General features: G+C 64.8%; 2 protein-coding genes across 5 annotated transcripts; both read right to left on the minus strand.

The window, feature by feature from the left end:
* Nucleotides 1-1,038: 1,038 nt before the first annotated feature.
* Nucleotides 1,039-8,713, minus strand: NOX1 (NADPH oxidase 1). Of its 4 annotated transcripts, none has more exons than XM_068957271.1 (13): nucleotides 8,581-8,713; nucleotides 7,088-7,183; nucleotides 6,559-6,669; nucleotides 4,637-4,721; nucleotides 4,348-4,490; nucleotides 4,084-4,265; nucleotides 3,628-3,760; nucleotides 3,360-3,437; nucleotides 2,916-3,151; nucleotides 2,673-2,835; nucleotides 2,325-2,471; nucleotides 1,989-2,113; nucleotides 1,039-1,668 (listed from the first exon to the last, which is right to left on the minus strand). In XM_068957271.1, the coding sequence occupies exons 1-13, from the start codon at nucleotides 8,623-8,625 to the stop codon at nucleotides 1,542-1,544; spliced, it is 1,671 nt and encodes a 556-aa protein (XP_068813372.1). In that variant the 5' UTR covers nucleotides 8,626-8,713; the 3' UTR covers nucleotides 1,039-1,541. The 4 variants fall into 4 exon arrangements, with proteins under 4 accessions (XP_068813372.1, XP_068813371.1, XP_068813373.1 ...); XM_068957270.1 differs by having other exon boundaries at nucleotides 3,345-3,437; XM_068957272.1 differs by lacking the exon at nucleotides 1,989-2,113 and having other exon boundaries at nucleotides 1,337-1,668; nucleotides 3,345-3,437.
* Nucleotides 8,231-14,989, minus strand: XKRX (XK related X-linked). The gene is made up of 3 exons (XM_068957274.1): nucleotides 14,681-14,989; nucleotides 11,875-12,134; nucleotides 8,231-10,679 (listed from the first exon to the last, which is right to left on the minus strand). Exons 1-3 carry the CDS (start codon nucleotides 14,980-14,982, stop codon nucleotides 9,934-9,936), a joined length of 1,308 nt encoding a protein of 435 aa, XP_068813375.1. The 5' UTR covers nucleotides 14,983-14,989; the 3' UTR covers nucleotides 8,231-9,933.
* Nucleotides 14,990-15,875: the final 886 nt, after the last annotated feature.

Below are 15,875 nucleotides of genomic sequence, written 5' to 3' on the forward strand. Positions count from 1 at the left end.
GATTTCCCCAGTATCAAGCCAAGAATTACTCACGTGTCTTACAGACCGTGCTGTTTGTTATGAATGTGATAAAAGAGCACCCTGGGGGTGGTGGGCTCTACAGGGGTGGTGTGTAGTGGGAGGTACTCACACAACAGCCTGCAGGGACTTGAAATTGTCACCTCAGGAGACTGATGGGGGACCAGCCCAGAGTATCCAGTGCTGGGGTGAAGAGCCTGTCTGGCCTGTAATGCCCATGCAGGGTGGTCACACATCTGCCTTCCCAGGGACCATACTGCGCAGCTGCTCACATATCTTGCGACAGGGATGCTGTGTTTCAGCATTTCCCTACTGGAAGGTGGCTCTTGTCACTGAACTAGGTGAGCAGACTGCTCAGAGAGGGTGTCCAGCTGGAGATGGCAGCACTGAGGCAGCCCGCAGGAGGCATCGAGGGGTGTAAGTGAAAGTATCTCTTCAGGAGTAGCCATGTCCTGAGCACCAACCTGTGCTTTATAAAATGCCTATTTGCCTCACTTGTCTTCCCTGGGACATGCTGGAGCAGTGCCCCCACCTAGTGAGGCCACGGAGTTGAGGGCTGTAGGACAGAGCCATGAGGTCTCTGGTGAGTACCTTGCTGCAGCCTGGCCTGGCTGGCCTTGCCCTTGCCTGGGGCAGGATGGGGAGCTCATCTTTCTGTCCCTGTCGACTGGGGTGGGAAGGGCTCGGTATCAGATTGCTGTATCGCTTACAGCACCTGCCTGCTCTGGGAGCATGTTTTTCCCCCTCTTCCCTGAATATGCTGGAGCACAATTTGTTGCCTTTGCATGAGCCACGTTTAAAGTCGTTCCTCATTGCTCTGTGCCCTGGTTCGTGCCTGGCAGGCTGTGCAGGCTTGGCTCACTGTGATGACAGTGAGTTCCTGTGCGGGGAGGGGGCTGGCAGGCAGCCAGCCACAAGTTACACTTCTCTGCCAAGGGTTGGTTTATGGCAAACTTAGCCTGGCTGTTGCGGCCCCATAAAGGGGGCAAACAATAGCCTTCCTTTGTACCTTCACAGACTCGGTGACCACATTTGGCTTTTATTGCAAAGGGCAGCAAGTTTAATTTACCCTTTTACAGAAAGAACTGTTTAAACACAAACAGGAGCATGTTTGTCCCCTGGTGACTGCTCAGCATGTCCAGCTCCCGTCCCATCCCACTGTCCCTCGGTTCTGCCCAGCCTGTGGGCGCTCTAGCTGGTTATAGCTGATCCAGGCCTTCACACCGCTCCTGTAACGCAGCATCACGACGCTTGCCCCAGTTCTCTTCAGAGAGGGCTGTGCTGAGATCTGGGCCTCTTCCACTCACGAGGACTCTCTCTGTACACTGGGTCAAGAAGGCAGCAGTCTTTGAACGTAGGGTTTCTCATGGAGAAGTAGTGCCTTGCTACGTCTTGCCTAGGTTTGATGCAAGTGCTCTTCCATTGGTGCTTAGCCCTGGCCAGGCTGACTCAGTCCGAAAGGGGATGGATGCAAAGACCAGCTGGTTGTCCTCTGCAAGCCATAGTTACAGCATGGATCCAGCTTAGAAGTTTTCCTTGTTGAAGTAGAATTGGACCTTCCTGGGGTCCAGGCTGGAGTGCTGGTGACAAGACTTCTGCAAGCTCTTTGCCAAGGCCTCTGGCCCACACAGGAACACACCGACTACCGACCTGTGAACAGTGAGGGGCTATTAGCTCTAGGGAGGAGGAGGAGGAGGCGTGCTCCCCTGCTGTGGGGCTCCTCCCAGCAGAGGAGCACGGGAGGAGCACCACAGAGGGGTGCATTTGCTGAGGGGTTTGTCTACTGCTCAGGGAAAAAGTGAGTGAAACCCCACAATCTGAAGGGAAGGTGCACATCCCCTGCCAGAAGTCTCTGCTTGCCCACCCCTGTAACGATGGTTGGAAGACAGGGCCAGGGAGATGTACAGCTTTGGGAAGGAAGGGGGATGTTGCAGCTCTGGCACCCTGCCCCTCCGCGTCCCGGCTTTCACCTTGGGTGGGCAGTGGCCACCGCTGCAAACTCGGTGTTCCACATGGGCCGCCCAAAAATGGTTTTGTGCCTCAGGCCGGTCACCGTGTCTGTAGCAATGTCAAAGTTGAGCGCTGCATTGTTGGCCTGGAGAGGACGGGGAGAGTAAGGACCCTGCTCACCACCAGCAAGCCCACCCTAATAAAGTCCCTCATCCTTAGGGAGTTTCCGTTGATGCTGCCCACCGACGGCCTGAGAGAGAGAAAGCCCAGTCCCAGACTTAATATCTCTGCGAGCTGTTAATGTGTTCTTCCCGTGTCTCCTCCCTTGCTCTCGCGCCCACCCGTGGCTGACTCACGATGCTAGTGTCCCAGCCGGTGAGGAAGAGCCGGTAGGTGAGAAAGTCTGCCTTGCCAGACTCGGCCATCTTCTGTTCCAGCGAGGCAAGCAGGTCGTTGAACCAAGCAAAGGCCCCCGTGTCCCGGCAGAGCCAATAGAAGTAGATCTGGGATACAATTGCACGGAGGAAAAAGGCATTACTCCAGGCAGAGCAGAACAGGGGTGGTGGAAGGATGCGATGCCCAGGATCAGGAAGCTGAGCGCCTCCAAGCATGGAGAAATCCATGGCCTGGGGGCAGCGGCTGCTGCACCTGCTGCAGCGCTGGGGTGGCCATAGGGCCAGCTGGTCTCATGGGGTACCCGTTACCTTCTTGGTCTTGAGGGCCTGGTCAGCCTGCTGGAACTTGTACCAGATGGACTTCAGGATGGAGGCGAAGGGGGTGACCCCGATGCCCGCTCCCACCAGCATGGCCACCTCATACTGGAACACATCTTCGCTGGCAGTGCCGAAAGGGCCATCCACTTCGATCCTGGCCAAAACACGGTCTGGGTAAAAGGTACAGCTTCCCTGAATCCTCAGGATGGTCCTTTTGGGGGCTCCCCAGCCTACCTGGGCATCTCCGGATTCTGCTGTTGGAAGATGTTAATGACGCTCTCCGTCCAGTCCCCAGCCACCCGGATGTGAATGGAGAAGAAGTCCTCTTCAGGTGCCGAGGTGAGGGTGAAGGGGTGCCACTCCAGGAGGGAGACAGCGGGGCAGTTGACGAAGATGTACTGCCCCACCTCCATGTGGAAGCCCTTCTTCTGCATCTGCAGCTCCAGCACTCTGGAGGGGTGCATGACCACCTGGGAGGGCAAGACCTGGGTCTCAGCACTTGACCTGGCTCCATCCCTGCCAGAGAGAGGAGCTTTTGCAGCAGCCCCCACCTGCCTCCCTGCAGCCACCCAGCAGAGAGCTGCAGAGGCGTCTTCTCTCTTCCACTGCTGGTTGCCGCAAGGGACGGAGCTGGCTGAAGGCACAGGCTCCAGTATCACCTACCTTGGTAACAACCACCTTCTGCTGTGAGCGCCAGACCCGAAGGATCCGCTCAAAGATGTAGAGGAGGACCGGGGCCAGAACCCACTTCCAGGACTGCAGAGACAGAGGAGAGCAAGGGGCTAGAGATGCTGGGAAGGGAGGTGCCAAGGCTGGAGCATCCCGAGCCAAGCGCTTCCACTGCGCGGAGCGTGCCAGGGAAAGGTTTCTCCTCCCTCCAGCCCCCCGCGCTGCACGGCCACAGGGTCCACGTGCGCCCCCAGGCACGACCTGCTGCTGGCCCTACCTCTGCAGGAATGCTCCCGAACTCGGGCTCTTTGCAGCAGTGGTGTCTGCAGTCCTTGTCCGTGAGGTACTGGGCGCAGCGCCGGGGGTGTGCCTCCTCCATGCTCTCCACCGTCTGCCCGCGCACCAGGCCGCTGCGGAGAGGCGGGGGTGAGCGGCGGGCGTCCAGGCGGGATAGGGCTGGCGAGGGGCTGGGCTAAGGGAGGCTGCAAACCTCCGCTAATGGAGATCCCGCTGCCCCTCGGGAGCCCGTTCAGGGCTGCGCCGCCCTCCCGGGGAAGACGCGGCCACCCCGAGCCTCCAAAACTGGTGTTCAGGGCGCTGGCCGTGCTGTTCTGCCTGCGCTGAGACAGGCTGGCGCAGCGGCTTTGTGCCTGTCCTCGGGGCAGGGGAGCCGCCGCGAGCGGCCCCGCCGGCTCCCGCGGGCCCCCGGGGGTGGCTGCTGGAGGAGCCTTACGCGATGCCGTGGATGACGAGGCCGGCGAAGTAGATGATGAAGAGGTGGTGCGTGTACCAGAAGACCTCAAAGTAGTTCCTGCGGATGAACTCGGTGGAGGACGTGACCATGAGGATGAGCGCCAGCGTGATGATGACCCCCGTCAGCCCCGGGATGGTGGTGAAGGCCACGTACTCGGGGGTCTGCAGGGAGGGAGAGGCAGGGGGTGAGGCAGGGGCGCGGGATGCGCGGCGCGGGGGCTGGCGGCCCCAGGCCGGTGCTCACCGTGCTGTTGGAGTGGATGGGGTTCAGCCACTTGCTGCCCTGCAGGTGCAGCTTGGAGACGACGGCGGCGAGGCTGCCATCGGTGGCTTGCTGGCTCTGGTTGTAGCGCTCCAGGTTGAAGAGGTGGGCGATGGTGTGCACGGCTGGGGGAAGGACAGAGACCGTCACCACGCCTGGCCGGGATGAGATGACTCTGCACCCCCCCAGCCTGGCCCCAGCTCAGCGCAGAGCGGAGCAGAGCGCCCAGCCCGACCGAGGAGGGGCGGAGGGGCTGGCGGCTGCTGCCTACCTGTGAACAGGGCCAGCATGTAGGCCACCAGCTTGTGGAAGGTGAGGTTGTGGTCGAGCTGCTTCCTCAGCGTGCGCCTGCAGCACTGCACAGAGAGGGGTGAGGGTCGGAGCCGGTCGGCAGCACGGCACAGCGGGCTGCCCATGCCGCCCACGCTGCCCATGCTGCTGTTTGCTGTGCTGCTGCACTGCCCACGCTGCCCGTGCTGCCCGTGCTGCTGTGCTCCCTGTGCTGCTGCGCTGCCCATGCTGCCCGTGCTGCCCACGCTGCCCATGCTGCTGTGCTCCCTGTGCTGCTGCACTGCCCACGCTGCCCATGCTGCCCACGCTGCCCGTGCTGCTGTGCTCCCTGTGCTGCTGCGCTGCCCATGCTGCCCATGCTGCCCGTGCTGCTGTGCTCCCTGTGCTGCTGCACTGCCCATGCTGCCCGTGCTGCCCGTGCTGCTGTGCTCCCTGTGCTGCTGCGCTGCCCATGCTGCCCGTGCTGCCCACGCTGCCCGTGCTGCTGTGCTCCCTGTGCTGCTGCACTGCCCACGCTGCCCGTGCTGCCCACGCTGCCCATGCTGCTGTGCTCCCTGTGCTGCTGCGCTGCCCACGCTGCCCGTGCTGCCCACGCTGCCCATGCTGCTGTGCTCCCTGTGCTGCTGCGCTGCCCATGCTGCCCGTGCTGCCCACGCTGCCCATGCTGCTGTGCTCCCTGTGCTGCTGCGCTGCCCACGCTGCCCGTGCTGCCCACGCTGCCCATGCTGCTGTGCTCCCTGTGCTGCTGCGCTGCCCACGCTGCCCGTGCTGCCCACGCTGCCCATGCTGCTGTGCTCCCTGTGCTGCTGCGCTGCCCATGCTGCCCATGCTGCCCATGCTGCCCATGCTGCCCACGCTGCCCATGCTGCTGTGCTCCCTGTGCTGCTGCGCTGCCCACGCTGCCCGTGCTGCCCATGCTGCTGTGCTCCCTGTGCTGCTGCGCTGCCCATGCTGCCCATGCTGCCCGTGCTGCTGTGCTCCCTGTGCTGCTGCACTGCCCATGCTGCCCACGCTGCCCATGCTGCTGTGCTCCCTGTGCTGCTGCGCTGCCCATGCTGCCCGTGCTGCCCACGCTGCCCATGCTGCTGTGCTCCCTGTGCTGCTGCGCTGCCCACGCTGCCCGTGCTGCCCACGCTGCCCATGCTGCTGTGCTCCCTGTGCTGCTGCGCTGCCCACGCTGCCCGTGCTGCCCACGCTGCCCATGCTGCTGTGCTCCCTGTGCTGCTGCGCTGCCCATGCTGCCCATGCTGCCCATGCTGCCCACGCTGCCCATGCTGCTGTGCTCCCTGTGCTGCTGCGCTGCCCACGCTGCCCGTGCTGCCCATGCTGCTGTGCTCCCTGTGCTGCTGCGCTGCCCATGCTGCCCACGCTGCCCATGCTGCTGTGCTCCCTGTGCTGCTGCGCTGCCCATGCTGCCTACGCTGCCCATGCTGCTGTGCTCCCTGTGCTGCTGCACTGCCCATGCTGCCCATGCTGCCCGTGCTGCTGTGCTCCCTGTGCTGCTGCACTGCCCATGCTGCCCACGCTGCCCACGCTGCCCATGCTGCTGTGCTCCCTGTGCTGCTGCGCTGCCCACGCTGCCCGTGCTGCCCACGCTGCCCATGCTGCTGTGCTCCCTGTGCTGCTGCGCTGCCCACGCTGCCCGTGCTGCCCACGCTGCCCATGCTGCTGTGCTCCCTGTGCTGCTGCGCTGCCCATGCTGCCCATGCTGCCCACGCTGCCCGTGCTGCTGTGCTCCCTGTGCTGCTGCGCTGCCCACGCTGCTGCACTGCCCATGCTGCCCACGCTGCTGTGCTGCCATGGTGCACTGCCTGCCCTGCCCATGCTGCACGCGCTGCCTGCCCTGCCCACACTGCCACACTGCCAGGCTGTGCCACCCCCACTGCCAGTGCTGGCACTCACGGAGCAGGTCCCGCGCAGGAAGGAGAGCAGGTTGCGGCACACGGGCAGCAGGATCAGCATGCTGTTGAAGTTGAGGCATTTGGCCGATGCCCGGGCCCACGCCAAGGCGGACTGGGAGAGCAGAGCGGAAGCACGGGGTGAGCGTGGCTGTACCGTGCTGCAGCGGTTCACGGGGGTACGTTTGCCTGCCCCACACGCTGCCCCACGGGGCTGCCCCCAGCACTGGGCAATGCAGGGCTGGGCTGGAACCAGGACTGGGACCGGGACCGGGACTGGGGCTGGAGCCAAGTAATGTTGGGTTGGGGCTGGGCTACCGACTGCGGCTGAAGGATGCTGGACTGGGACTGGGTGGGTGAGTGGGACACAGTGATATTGTGCTGGGACTGGGACGGGACTGGGACAGAGCGATGCTGGGCTGTGCTGGGACAGGAACTGGGATGGCGTGATGCTGTGCTCGGACAGGGACTGCGATGGCACGATGCTGTGCTGGGACGAGACAGGGCTGGGCAAGCGTGATGCTGGGCCTTACCCCGAGGATCTCCCTGGTGTAGAAGTACCGCTCATCGTGGTTGAAGTACACAAAGTAGTATGTGAAGAGGAAGACGTTGATGCCCAGCCAGACGGCCTGCGGAGGGAAAGCCGAGGGCTTCGCGAGCGCTGCCCCATGAGGGACCCCGGCCCCCTGCAGCCGAGGCTGGCCCGGCCTCGTCCTGCACCGTGCAGGGCACCAGGACAGCGCAGCTCCTCCTGCTTCCTTACGGTTAGAGCCGCAGTGGCATAGACGGGACTCGGGGCCAAAGGTGGGAACAGGCGTGGGAGTCTTGCAAAATAACTGTCTCATGGTCAACAGCGCATCATCCACACACAAAGAATGAGGAAAGGAAGATAGCGCCAATATCTGCCGGGGCAGCTGGGTTATTGCTCGAGGGAGGGTCCCCAGGCAAAGCAGAGAGGCTGAGCACGGCTGGCGATGGGGAAAGGGCTGGGGGGGCAGGGGGGGATTTCGCAGGCTCTTGCCTTTCCCAGCCTTGCTGCCCTGCTTCGCCCCGGCTGCCGGGAGGTGCCTCCGCGAACCGGGGCTCCCCTGCGAGCGCCGTGGAGCCCGGGTAGGCTCGGACACAGCCGCCCGCTGCCGTACCCGGCCGCGTCGGCGCAGCGTCCCATTGCAAACGTGTGATTTTCTTTTTTTTTTTTTTGGCAGCGCTCTTAACGCCAGTCTGGCTGAGGTGGAGCGTTAAAAAAATTGAGTGCCATTCAAAAAACGAAAACAACCGCAGATAAGCTTTCTGCAGCGCTCCCCCCCCCCCCCCCTGGCCCCGATTCGCTAAGCGTTTGCGGGCGGCTGCTGCGACCCGTGCACGGCCGGGCGCCGCAGCTCGGCGCGCAGCCCGGCAAACCCCGCGCCCCCAGCAAGCCGCCGCCTGGCACACAAGGATGTCTCCTGCGGCTGCGGGACCTTCGTGCCGGCGAGGGCCGGCGCGGGACGCGCGTGCTCTCGTGCGAGAAGCGAGCGCAGCTCGGCCTCGCGGCGCCCGCCGGGAAGGATGCGGCCGCCTCTCCCCGCTTGGCCGGGGTGCTTTGGGGATTTCGGGTGTTCGCGCTCGGATTGGGAAGGGGCGGCCGAGAAATGAGCAATCGCTGCAGGTTGCAGCCAGCAGCCTGAACGCGAGGACCCGTATTTTCCTTTAATTTAGGTTTCCTTAACACGGGGGCCAAACCCCACCGCTTCGCCGGCTTCCCGCTTTCTCCCCGGGGTCCAGGTTTTTGTTAAGCAGCAGAGATGTCTGTTCCTCCCTGCAGCAACCCGCAGGCAGGGGATTTTAGGAAGCCCCGAGTCAGGACAGCACTTCAGCCTGGATTTACCCCCGAGAGTCTCCAGATCAAGGCTGAGCCTGTCCTTAAGCCATGCCCAAACCTCCTTAAATCCCTCTGACTGCTTCAGCCCCGCCGCGGACCCGGCGCCCCGAACCCGTCCCTGAAGCCCCTCGCCGGGGAGCGAGCGCGCGCGCGCACGGCACTCACAATCACAGCAGCCGAAAACCAGTGGTTCACCAGCCAGTTGCCCATGCTGCCGGCGGTCCCCGCGCCCGTCCCGCCGCCTCGCCGGCCGCCCCGCGGGTTTTATGGTGCCGCGGCAGCTCGGCCCTGCTGCCGGGGTTTTCCCCCGGGAGGCCTTTGAGGAAATGCCGAGCGGTTGCAATAGCGGCGCTCCAGGAAGGCAGGGCTGCGCCCCGGCCCCTCAACTGCTCCTGGCTTCCCGCACCTGCACTACAGCTCATTTCCTCCTTCTTCTGGCGGGGCGAGAGGGTGCTGCTGGGCAGGGCACGACGGGCGGGTGCAGGCTGGCCTCGTGCAGGGGCACGTCCCCGGGGCCGGTGCCGCTCCCGGGGGGGGGCTCGTGCAGCGCTTGTTTGCTTGGCAGCGGGTCGGCCCGGCCGGGGCGCGGGAGACGCGCGGGGACGGCGGCGGCCGCAGCCCGGTGGAGACGGGCGCAGGGCGACGGCTCCTCCCCACGCTCGGGGCATCTCCGGCCCCGCAGCGGCTGGGGTGAGACGCTTCAGGACGTGGTTGCCCCAAGCGGGCAGGTCTCCTCTCTTTTATTTCTTTGCAGCGGTTTGGCACAAAAACGGCCCCTTTTTAAGGTGGAAACTTGCCGGTGGCAGGAGGCAAGGGGGGCGAGCCAGTCACGTGCCCCGCTGCGCAGGCAGGAGCCTCCCCGCTTTCCTCGCCATCCTCCCTTTCCGGAGAGAAACGGCAAGGGGTGAGCAACCAGCCGCTGCCGCCCAGTCCGCCCCGGCCTCCCAGGGCCTGACTGCAGCGGGGCTGAGCACCCTCCGGCCTGGCCCCCAGCACCCGCCAAACCGGGCTAACCCTCCACATGGGCGCCGGCGGGGTCCCAGCCCGAGTTAGGGCCAGCTGGTCTGGGTGCCGTCCCCGTCCCCGCCGCGGTGCCAGCTCTCCTTCGCGCGCTCTCCGTTGCGGGATGCTGAGCTGCCGGCGCGCAGCTCCCTCCAGCGCTGGGACGAACAGGCTGCGCGCCGGGCAGCCGAGCCCCCGTCCCCATGCGAGTCACAACGCTGCCGCCGCGGGGCCGCCCGCATCCCCCCCACCCAAACACGCCGACTCTTGAGCCACAGCCAGGCGTCTTTACCGCCCCAAGAGGCCGACCAGCGCCGCGGGAGCAGCCTCCTGCTCCCCCGAGGCCGGCGCACCCAAGGGTGCAACGCGGGGCCACGGGAGCCGAGCAGCCCGGGTCCAGGTCGGCCACCCACCACGGCCCGCCGGAGCCCGGCGCTGTCCGTAAGCGGGCCCGCGTCCCAGCCGGAGAAGCGTCCCAGCCGGGGGGCTGCGGGGCAGCACCTGCCCCAGCACGGCTCAGACGACGCTGTGCCTCACGCCGGGCTCGCAGGGAGCTTCCAGGGACAGCGGCCTGCCCGGCGTGCGCCGCCGGCAGCAGACGCAGTGCAGGAAGTCGGCAACGTTGTGGTGGAAGAGCTGGCGGCAGGGGTGCAGGTACTGGAAGAAGAGGAGCATGAAGTAGATGGCCAGGCAGTAGCCGAGCAGCAGCTGCACCACGAGCAGTGGGGTGCAAATGTTCTCGTAGACGTCCGTCTTGAAGAAGTACCAGAGGATGACGAGGGCCGTGTTCTCCGCCAGCCTGGCGATGTAGTACACGGCCAGGCGGCCCCAGTTCTGCGACTTGTCGATGAGGTCCCGGTCGGCCAGCTTGAGCTGCACGGCGGACCAGCAGAACATGTTGATGCCGGCGTAGAGGAGGGTGAAGGCGCAGAGCACCACCACCGTGCCCACCCGGCTGAAGTTCTTCTCGATATTGTCGGGCAGCCGCGTGCCGCTGCGCCAGAACTGCACCCAGGGCAGGAAGAAGACCACCAGCAGGTTGGCCAGGGCGATAGGGATGACCCAGTGTTTGAAGACGGTGCCGAAGAGCACGAGGACGGCCACGCGGGTGGAGATCTCCAGGCTGCGCCACAGCACGATGCAGAGGAAGGCCAGTGGCCGCAGCTGAACCTTGTAGTCGTCGTACTTGATCTGGATGGCCAGGATGTTGCAGATGAGTGCCCCGTAGGTGACCGACACCAGGCAGATCCCCATGAGGACGGCTGTAGGGGGAAGGAGAGCAGGGAATCAGGCCGCGGGAGTTTGTATCTGTGTCTGAACCAGGCGCCGACCCCCGCCGCGCTCACGTGGTCTGTGCAAGACGCGCTGCTGGAGGGCGAGCGGGGCACGGCTTGTGCTGCAAGGCCTGCGCACACACGCCTGCGTCCCTCTGCCTCCGCCCGGCGGGCCCCCTCCTTAGCCTGTGCCCCACGCGTCAGCCCCGGCTGGTGCTATGCTACGAAATGCCTATGGGTACCTCAAGAGCCACCCTAGTCCTAGGGGCTGTAAAGGCAAGTTTTTTTTCTAGGAAATGTCAGTGGTCACCTGCGTCCAGCCAAGGGGAGGATTTCTAAGGGCTCTCTCGCCCCTTCCCATCTGTGTTCCCCTCCTGGCAGCACAGAGCAAGGTCCTCGGCGCGGAGGGGACGGGGCCAGACAGCTCGGCCGAGGACAGCAGTCCGCAGTGCTGCGTGGTTACGGGGCCTGGGGACGGCTCCCAGGAACGAGGACGGCTTCCCGAGATCTCCAGCCTCACCCTTGCCTGTCCCCTACCGCAGGGTTTTCAAGGGAGACCTTGCAGGAAACCTTGTACTTGTGCTGGGTAGAGTCCTTGCCGGGGAATTTAGGGAATGCTGGAAACGGAGTTTCTAGGGCCCTTCACACATCTGTAGTACTTTTACCATCTAGCGGGTACAACGTCCTCGCCTGCGAGGCACGGGGGACTGAGCCAGCAGCAGAGGGTCCCCAGCGCAGCAGCCTGCACGTATAAACCCACATTTTCTCCTCATCTGCCATAAGGTTTGTTTTGACTTGTAGCCTGCTTTTTGTCCTGCGGTCTGTGCGCTACCAAGCGTTTGGGCTTCCAGGACTTTGGGCTTGCAGGGGAGCAAGGGTCAGCGAGGACAGGTTCCTCACCAGAGACTAAGATTAAAAAGGCGCAAGAGCACGCCTGCATGTAAGGTTTGTTTGCGCACCAAAGCTGGAGTTACGAGTTTGCTCAGCCACACTAACACCTGAGCTCATAAATAACCACAGCGAGCCGAGCGATGGAGGCCAGAGGGCTTCCTTGTGTTACGAGCAACTGTGAGAGCAGGAGCGCTGGCCTTGGGAGCTCCAGAAAAATAAACAAGCCTGAAAAAAACAAATAACGGCCCTGCGCGTCGCTGCGGACCCAGCACGTCACCCCGTCCCCCCTTACCTCGGGCAGGGGGGACGTACTTCTCGAGGACGCTGATGTAGAGCTGCAGCGTGAGCTGCGGCGTGGAGCCCAGGAAGGCCTGGATGACGGCCATGCGCTTGAAGGCATTGCGGTGGGTGGCCAGCCGGCGGGCCGAGTGGCCCACCTCCTGCTCCATCTCCACCTCATAGCCTTTCCGCAGCCGCCTCTTGCGCGTGATGGTGACGTAGGGCTCCTCCTCCTTCCCCGACCAGCAGTACACCACCAGGGCCTCCACGCACCTGCGGGGATGGAGCAGCCGTCAGCCGCGGAGGCCATCGGGTGCTGGAGAGCACCGTCGTGACCTTGCGCCCGCTCCCGAGCTGCCAGCGCGACGGGCTCTCCCCTCCCGCTCCCGGGGTAAGCCAGGCCTGCTCCGGTCGGATTTGGGCAGCTGTTCAGCGGTGACGCGAGCGGCCGAGGCAATCCCCGGCCCCCGGGATTTGGAGCCGAGGGCAGAGTTATACCTGGACTGCAGGAAGGCACTGCAGCATCTGCGCTCCGGCGCAGGGGGTAAAAGCGTGTGTTGGGGAGAGAGGGACAAAAACTAACGGACAGCAAGAAAGATAAAGCTTAGACATTAGAAAACCTATAGGTTTGTTGGTAGGGACACAGCTAAAGCCCATCCGCCCTAAGGGAAGGGGTTGATCGCCCTCTGGTTCTGTTCTCCTGCTGCTTCTGCGCCCCACCGGCACCAAACGTGTCTGTCCCTTAAGGGGAGGCAAGAGAATTTTCTTACACTGTATTTAAGGCCTTCTGCTGAGCAAGAGGTTTTTACATCTCCTTCTCGGCGGACTCTGAGCGGGGACAGCAGGGAGGGGAGAGCTGGCTGAAAGTCAGTATCTGATATGGTCGCTCATGACAGGATTTCCTGAGACCCGTCCCTGCAGGGCACTGCAAGATATCTTGAAGCTCAGTTGCTTTTTCCATGCGGCTCTGCTGCCTCCCCTCTGAGAGGCCACTACAGCGGCATAAACCCCAGCCTCTCGATCTTCCCAGCCTCTCCAGTCAACTGAAGTCGTGTGCGCATGTATCAGAAGCGATTAGCAGAAGGGAGCTAATCTTTGACAGACCTGGCTTCTGCTCGAAAATTAGTTGGCTCTAGGACCAGCAGCAGATAGTTATTTATGAGCAGTCATTAGGACAACAGAAGCTGCTCTATTTCAGACCCAAATGGAATGAGGTTTTTGGATGAATTCTCGCTCCAGATCAGCCAGCGCTCACGGTTTATTGCAGACTCTAACGGGAAAATGGTTTCATCCAAAAGGGCTGGTTTCAAGGACAATCAAAGCTGCCTTATGCCTTGCCAAAACTTCTTGATAGTCTGGGCACTATTTTCAGCCTGAGGATCTGACTGAAGCAGCTCCCCCCGAGATGTCTCCTGCAAGTGGCCAAGCGCCCGTGTACCAGGCACCTTCGCTGGCCCGCCGCTCGTTGCCCTTTGCAGCACCGCGCTTTGCCCACAATCCATTAAAAGGCTGGCTGCTGGGCGGGAAGGATCCCGCGGCTGTGCCCAGGCAAAAAACGTGGCGACAGGCACGCCCCTGGTACTTTCTGCTTACTTCCAGCGACGGAGGAAGCGCGGTGACGGCCACAGCGTTTCTACAGCTGTGGGCATGGCGTTCCCAAAGCGCCCCGAGCCGCCGGGGCGGCTGCTGGGGCTCTCCCTCGCCGTCGCGGGGAAGGACCCCACGGGGACGGTCGCTCCGTGCCCCAGCACCCGAGCCGGCCACGCGGGGGGACACGCTCTGCCGTGCCGCCCACCTGCCAACCCGCTCGCCCCAGGTGCCAGCTCCGGGCCCTGGCATGGCTCTCCTGCGCCCGTGCCGTTGCGCCGAGAGGAGCTGGCCAAGCTAATGACGCCCTTGGGCCCCCAGGCAGGCACCCCGGCATTCCCGAGGAGTGAGAGAGCAGCATCTCCCCGGCTTGTGCAACATCCACCCCCTCGGCCTCCTCTCCCTGGCTGGATCCTGGCAGCCCGCTCCGGCCCCGCTCCCATGCCAGGCTCTTCTCCTCCGTGTCCCAGGAACTGTCCCTGTCTCCAGCCCTGGGGAGCTTTTGCTGGTGGCAGGACCCTGGCTCACGTTCACCCTCAGACCTCCCTAGCAGAGATTTGCATCTGTGCTGCCAGGTTTCATCTTCTCATCTCCTAAATGAGATGACAAAACCCAAAGAGAAAGAGAAGCACCGACTGCCAGCAGCAACTACGTGAAGAGCCTCTCTTGCAGCTCGGCTGCAACAGGCTTGGAGAGCCGCGTCCTGCAGCCCAGAGGGTGTGAGTCCAGCGGGAGGGGGCCAGGCAGGAGAGGGGCAGCTGTTCCCTCTGGCAGGGCCAAAGCACCTTTCTGGAGGAGGGTGACCCAGGGGAAAGCTGCTGAGGGACAGGGACTGGGAGCAGGAGCGCCCCATAGGGCTTGTCTCCACCGGAGCCCAGGGGAGGAGAGGGACACGGAGCCAGCAGGAGCTATTCTAGGAGCAGCAGGGCTGCTGCGGAGACGGGTCTCTGCTGACCCCCCGGCGCTCTGGGCACTTGGCCCTTCCCAGCCCCTGCGGGATGGGGGGAAGGCCCCACAGACCCCCTGTTCCCTGCTCTGCCCTGGTCCCCCTGGAGCCCCCACACCCCCGGGTCGCGCCAAGCCGAGCGGCGCCGTGCTGCCGGTCCCCACACTCCCCAGCCTGTGCCGAGCCAGGGATGCCAGCACCCGGCCGGGCCGTGTGGGGGTCCCTGCACCCCCGGGGCCGTGCCATGCCATGGGGTCCCCGCACCCCCGCGCCGTGCCGCGCTCACCTGATGAGCGGCCCGAGCTGGAGCAGGTGCATGAGCAGGACGAGGGGGCGGTCGCGGCTGAGGTCGCGGTGCACGAAGATGAGGGTGAGCTGCACCAGGACGGAGGGGCAGAGCACGAAGAAGATGGTGAGCGCCAGCCAGAAGCGGTCGTCGGAGTGGCTGTAGGAGAAGCAGAGGGCCGCGGCCGCCGCGCCCTCCCCGCAGAACAGCGCCGTCGAGAAGACGATGCTCAGCGGCGGCTTCGGCCGCGACGGGGCGGCGGCGGCGGCGGCGGGCGGGCAGCCCCCGCACGGGCCGTCCATCGCGGCCCGGCCCGGCGCGCTCAGCCCCGCCGCGGCGCCATGCCGGGCTGCAGCGAGAGAAGAGCCGCGCGCTGCGGTGCGGAGCGGTGCGGAGCGGAGCGCCCCCGCCGCACGGCCGCCCCGACGGGCAGCCGCCGGCCCGGCCGCCGCGCAGGGCCGGGCGGTGCCGCGCCGCGCCGCGCCGGGCGGGGGCGGGCTGCGCCCACGGCGCTCCCGGGCCCGCCCCGCCGGCGGGGGATGGGGACGGCTGGGGCACCCCGCCGGCTCTGGACCCTCCTCCCGGCCGGGACCCCCCCGCCGGGCCTGGGACCCCCCCCCCGCAAGGCCGGACCGTCTGCCCCAGGACCCCCCCAGCCCCGGACCCGGGACCCCGCTCTGCCTCGCGATCCCCCATCCGCGACCCCCTCCACCCCGCCAGGACCCCTGCTGGGTCTGGGACCCTCCTCACCCCAGGACCCCCGACCCTGTGCCAAGGGACCCCCCCCGCCCTCCAGCACAGGACTCCCCCACCCCAGCAGGACCTCCTAACTCCAGGACATCCGCTGGGGACCCCCCAGTCTGCTCGGGACAACCCCCTGCCGTGGCTGGGCCCCTGCCCTGGGACCCCCTCAGCCATGCCCAGCCTCCCTGCAGCACCCACCCTGGGACCCCCCCCACCCTGCAGCCTTAGCCCTGCCAGCCCCCCATGCCACACTCTGCGCACCCCTAGCCTTAGGGGTGCCCCCTCGGACCCATCCCCAATTACCACCTTCCCCCCCCACCATGCCCTGGCTCCATGGCCCAATGGCACCCTAGTAGGTCCCAGCATCCCCAGGGTGCCCCCCAGGGGAGAGGTGTCAGGTGGCCCTGGGGACGCCGGGGTCCCACGGGGGGCGGGAGGGGATGGCAGTGTG

Source organism: Struthio camelus, chromosome 11, assembly GCF_040807025.1.
Source record: "Struthio camelus isolate bStrCam1 chromosome 11, bStrCam1.hap1, whole genome shotgun sequence".
Taxonomy (NCBI): Eukaryota; Metazoa; Chordata; class Aves; order Struthioniformes; family Struthionidae; genus Struthio; species Struthio camelus.

Excerpts from the sequence above, each read along its gene's own strand:
- NOX1 (XM_068957270.1), bottom strand. The coding sequence starts at position 8,625 with ATGGGCAACTGGCTGGTGAACCACTGGTTTTCGGCTGCTGTGATT. Across the intron at positions 7,184-8,580 it reads GGTTTTCGGCTGCTGTGATT|GCCGTCTGGCTGGGCATCAA; the intron begins GTGAGTGCCGTG and ends TTCCCTCCGCAG. Across the intron at positions 1,669-1,988 it reads GTGGCCACTGCCCACCCAAG|GTCGGTAGTCGGTGTGTTCC; the intron begins GTGAAAGCCGGG and ends CACTGTTCACAG.
- XKRX (XM_068957274.1), bottom strand. The coding sequence starts at position 14,982 with ATGGACGGCCCGTGCGGGGGCTGCCCGCCCGCCGCCGCCGCCGCCGCC. Across the intron at positions 12,135-14,680 it reads CAGCTCGGGCCGCTCATCAG|GTGCGTGGAGGCCCTGGTGG; the intron begins GTGAGCGCGGCA and ends CCATCCCCGCAG. Across the intron at positions 10,680-11,874 it reads GTACGTCCCCCCTGCCCGAG|CCGTCCTCATGGGGATCTGC; the intron begins GTAAGGGGGGAC and ends TTCCCCCTACAG.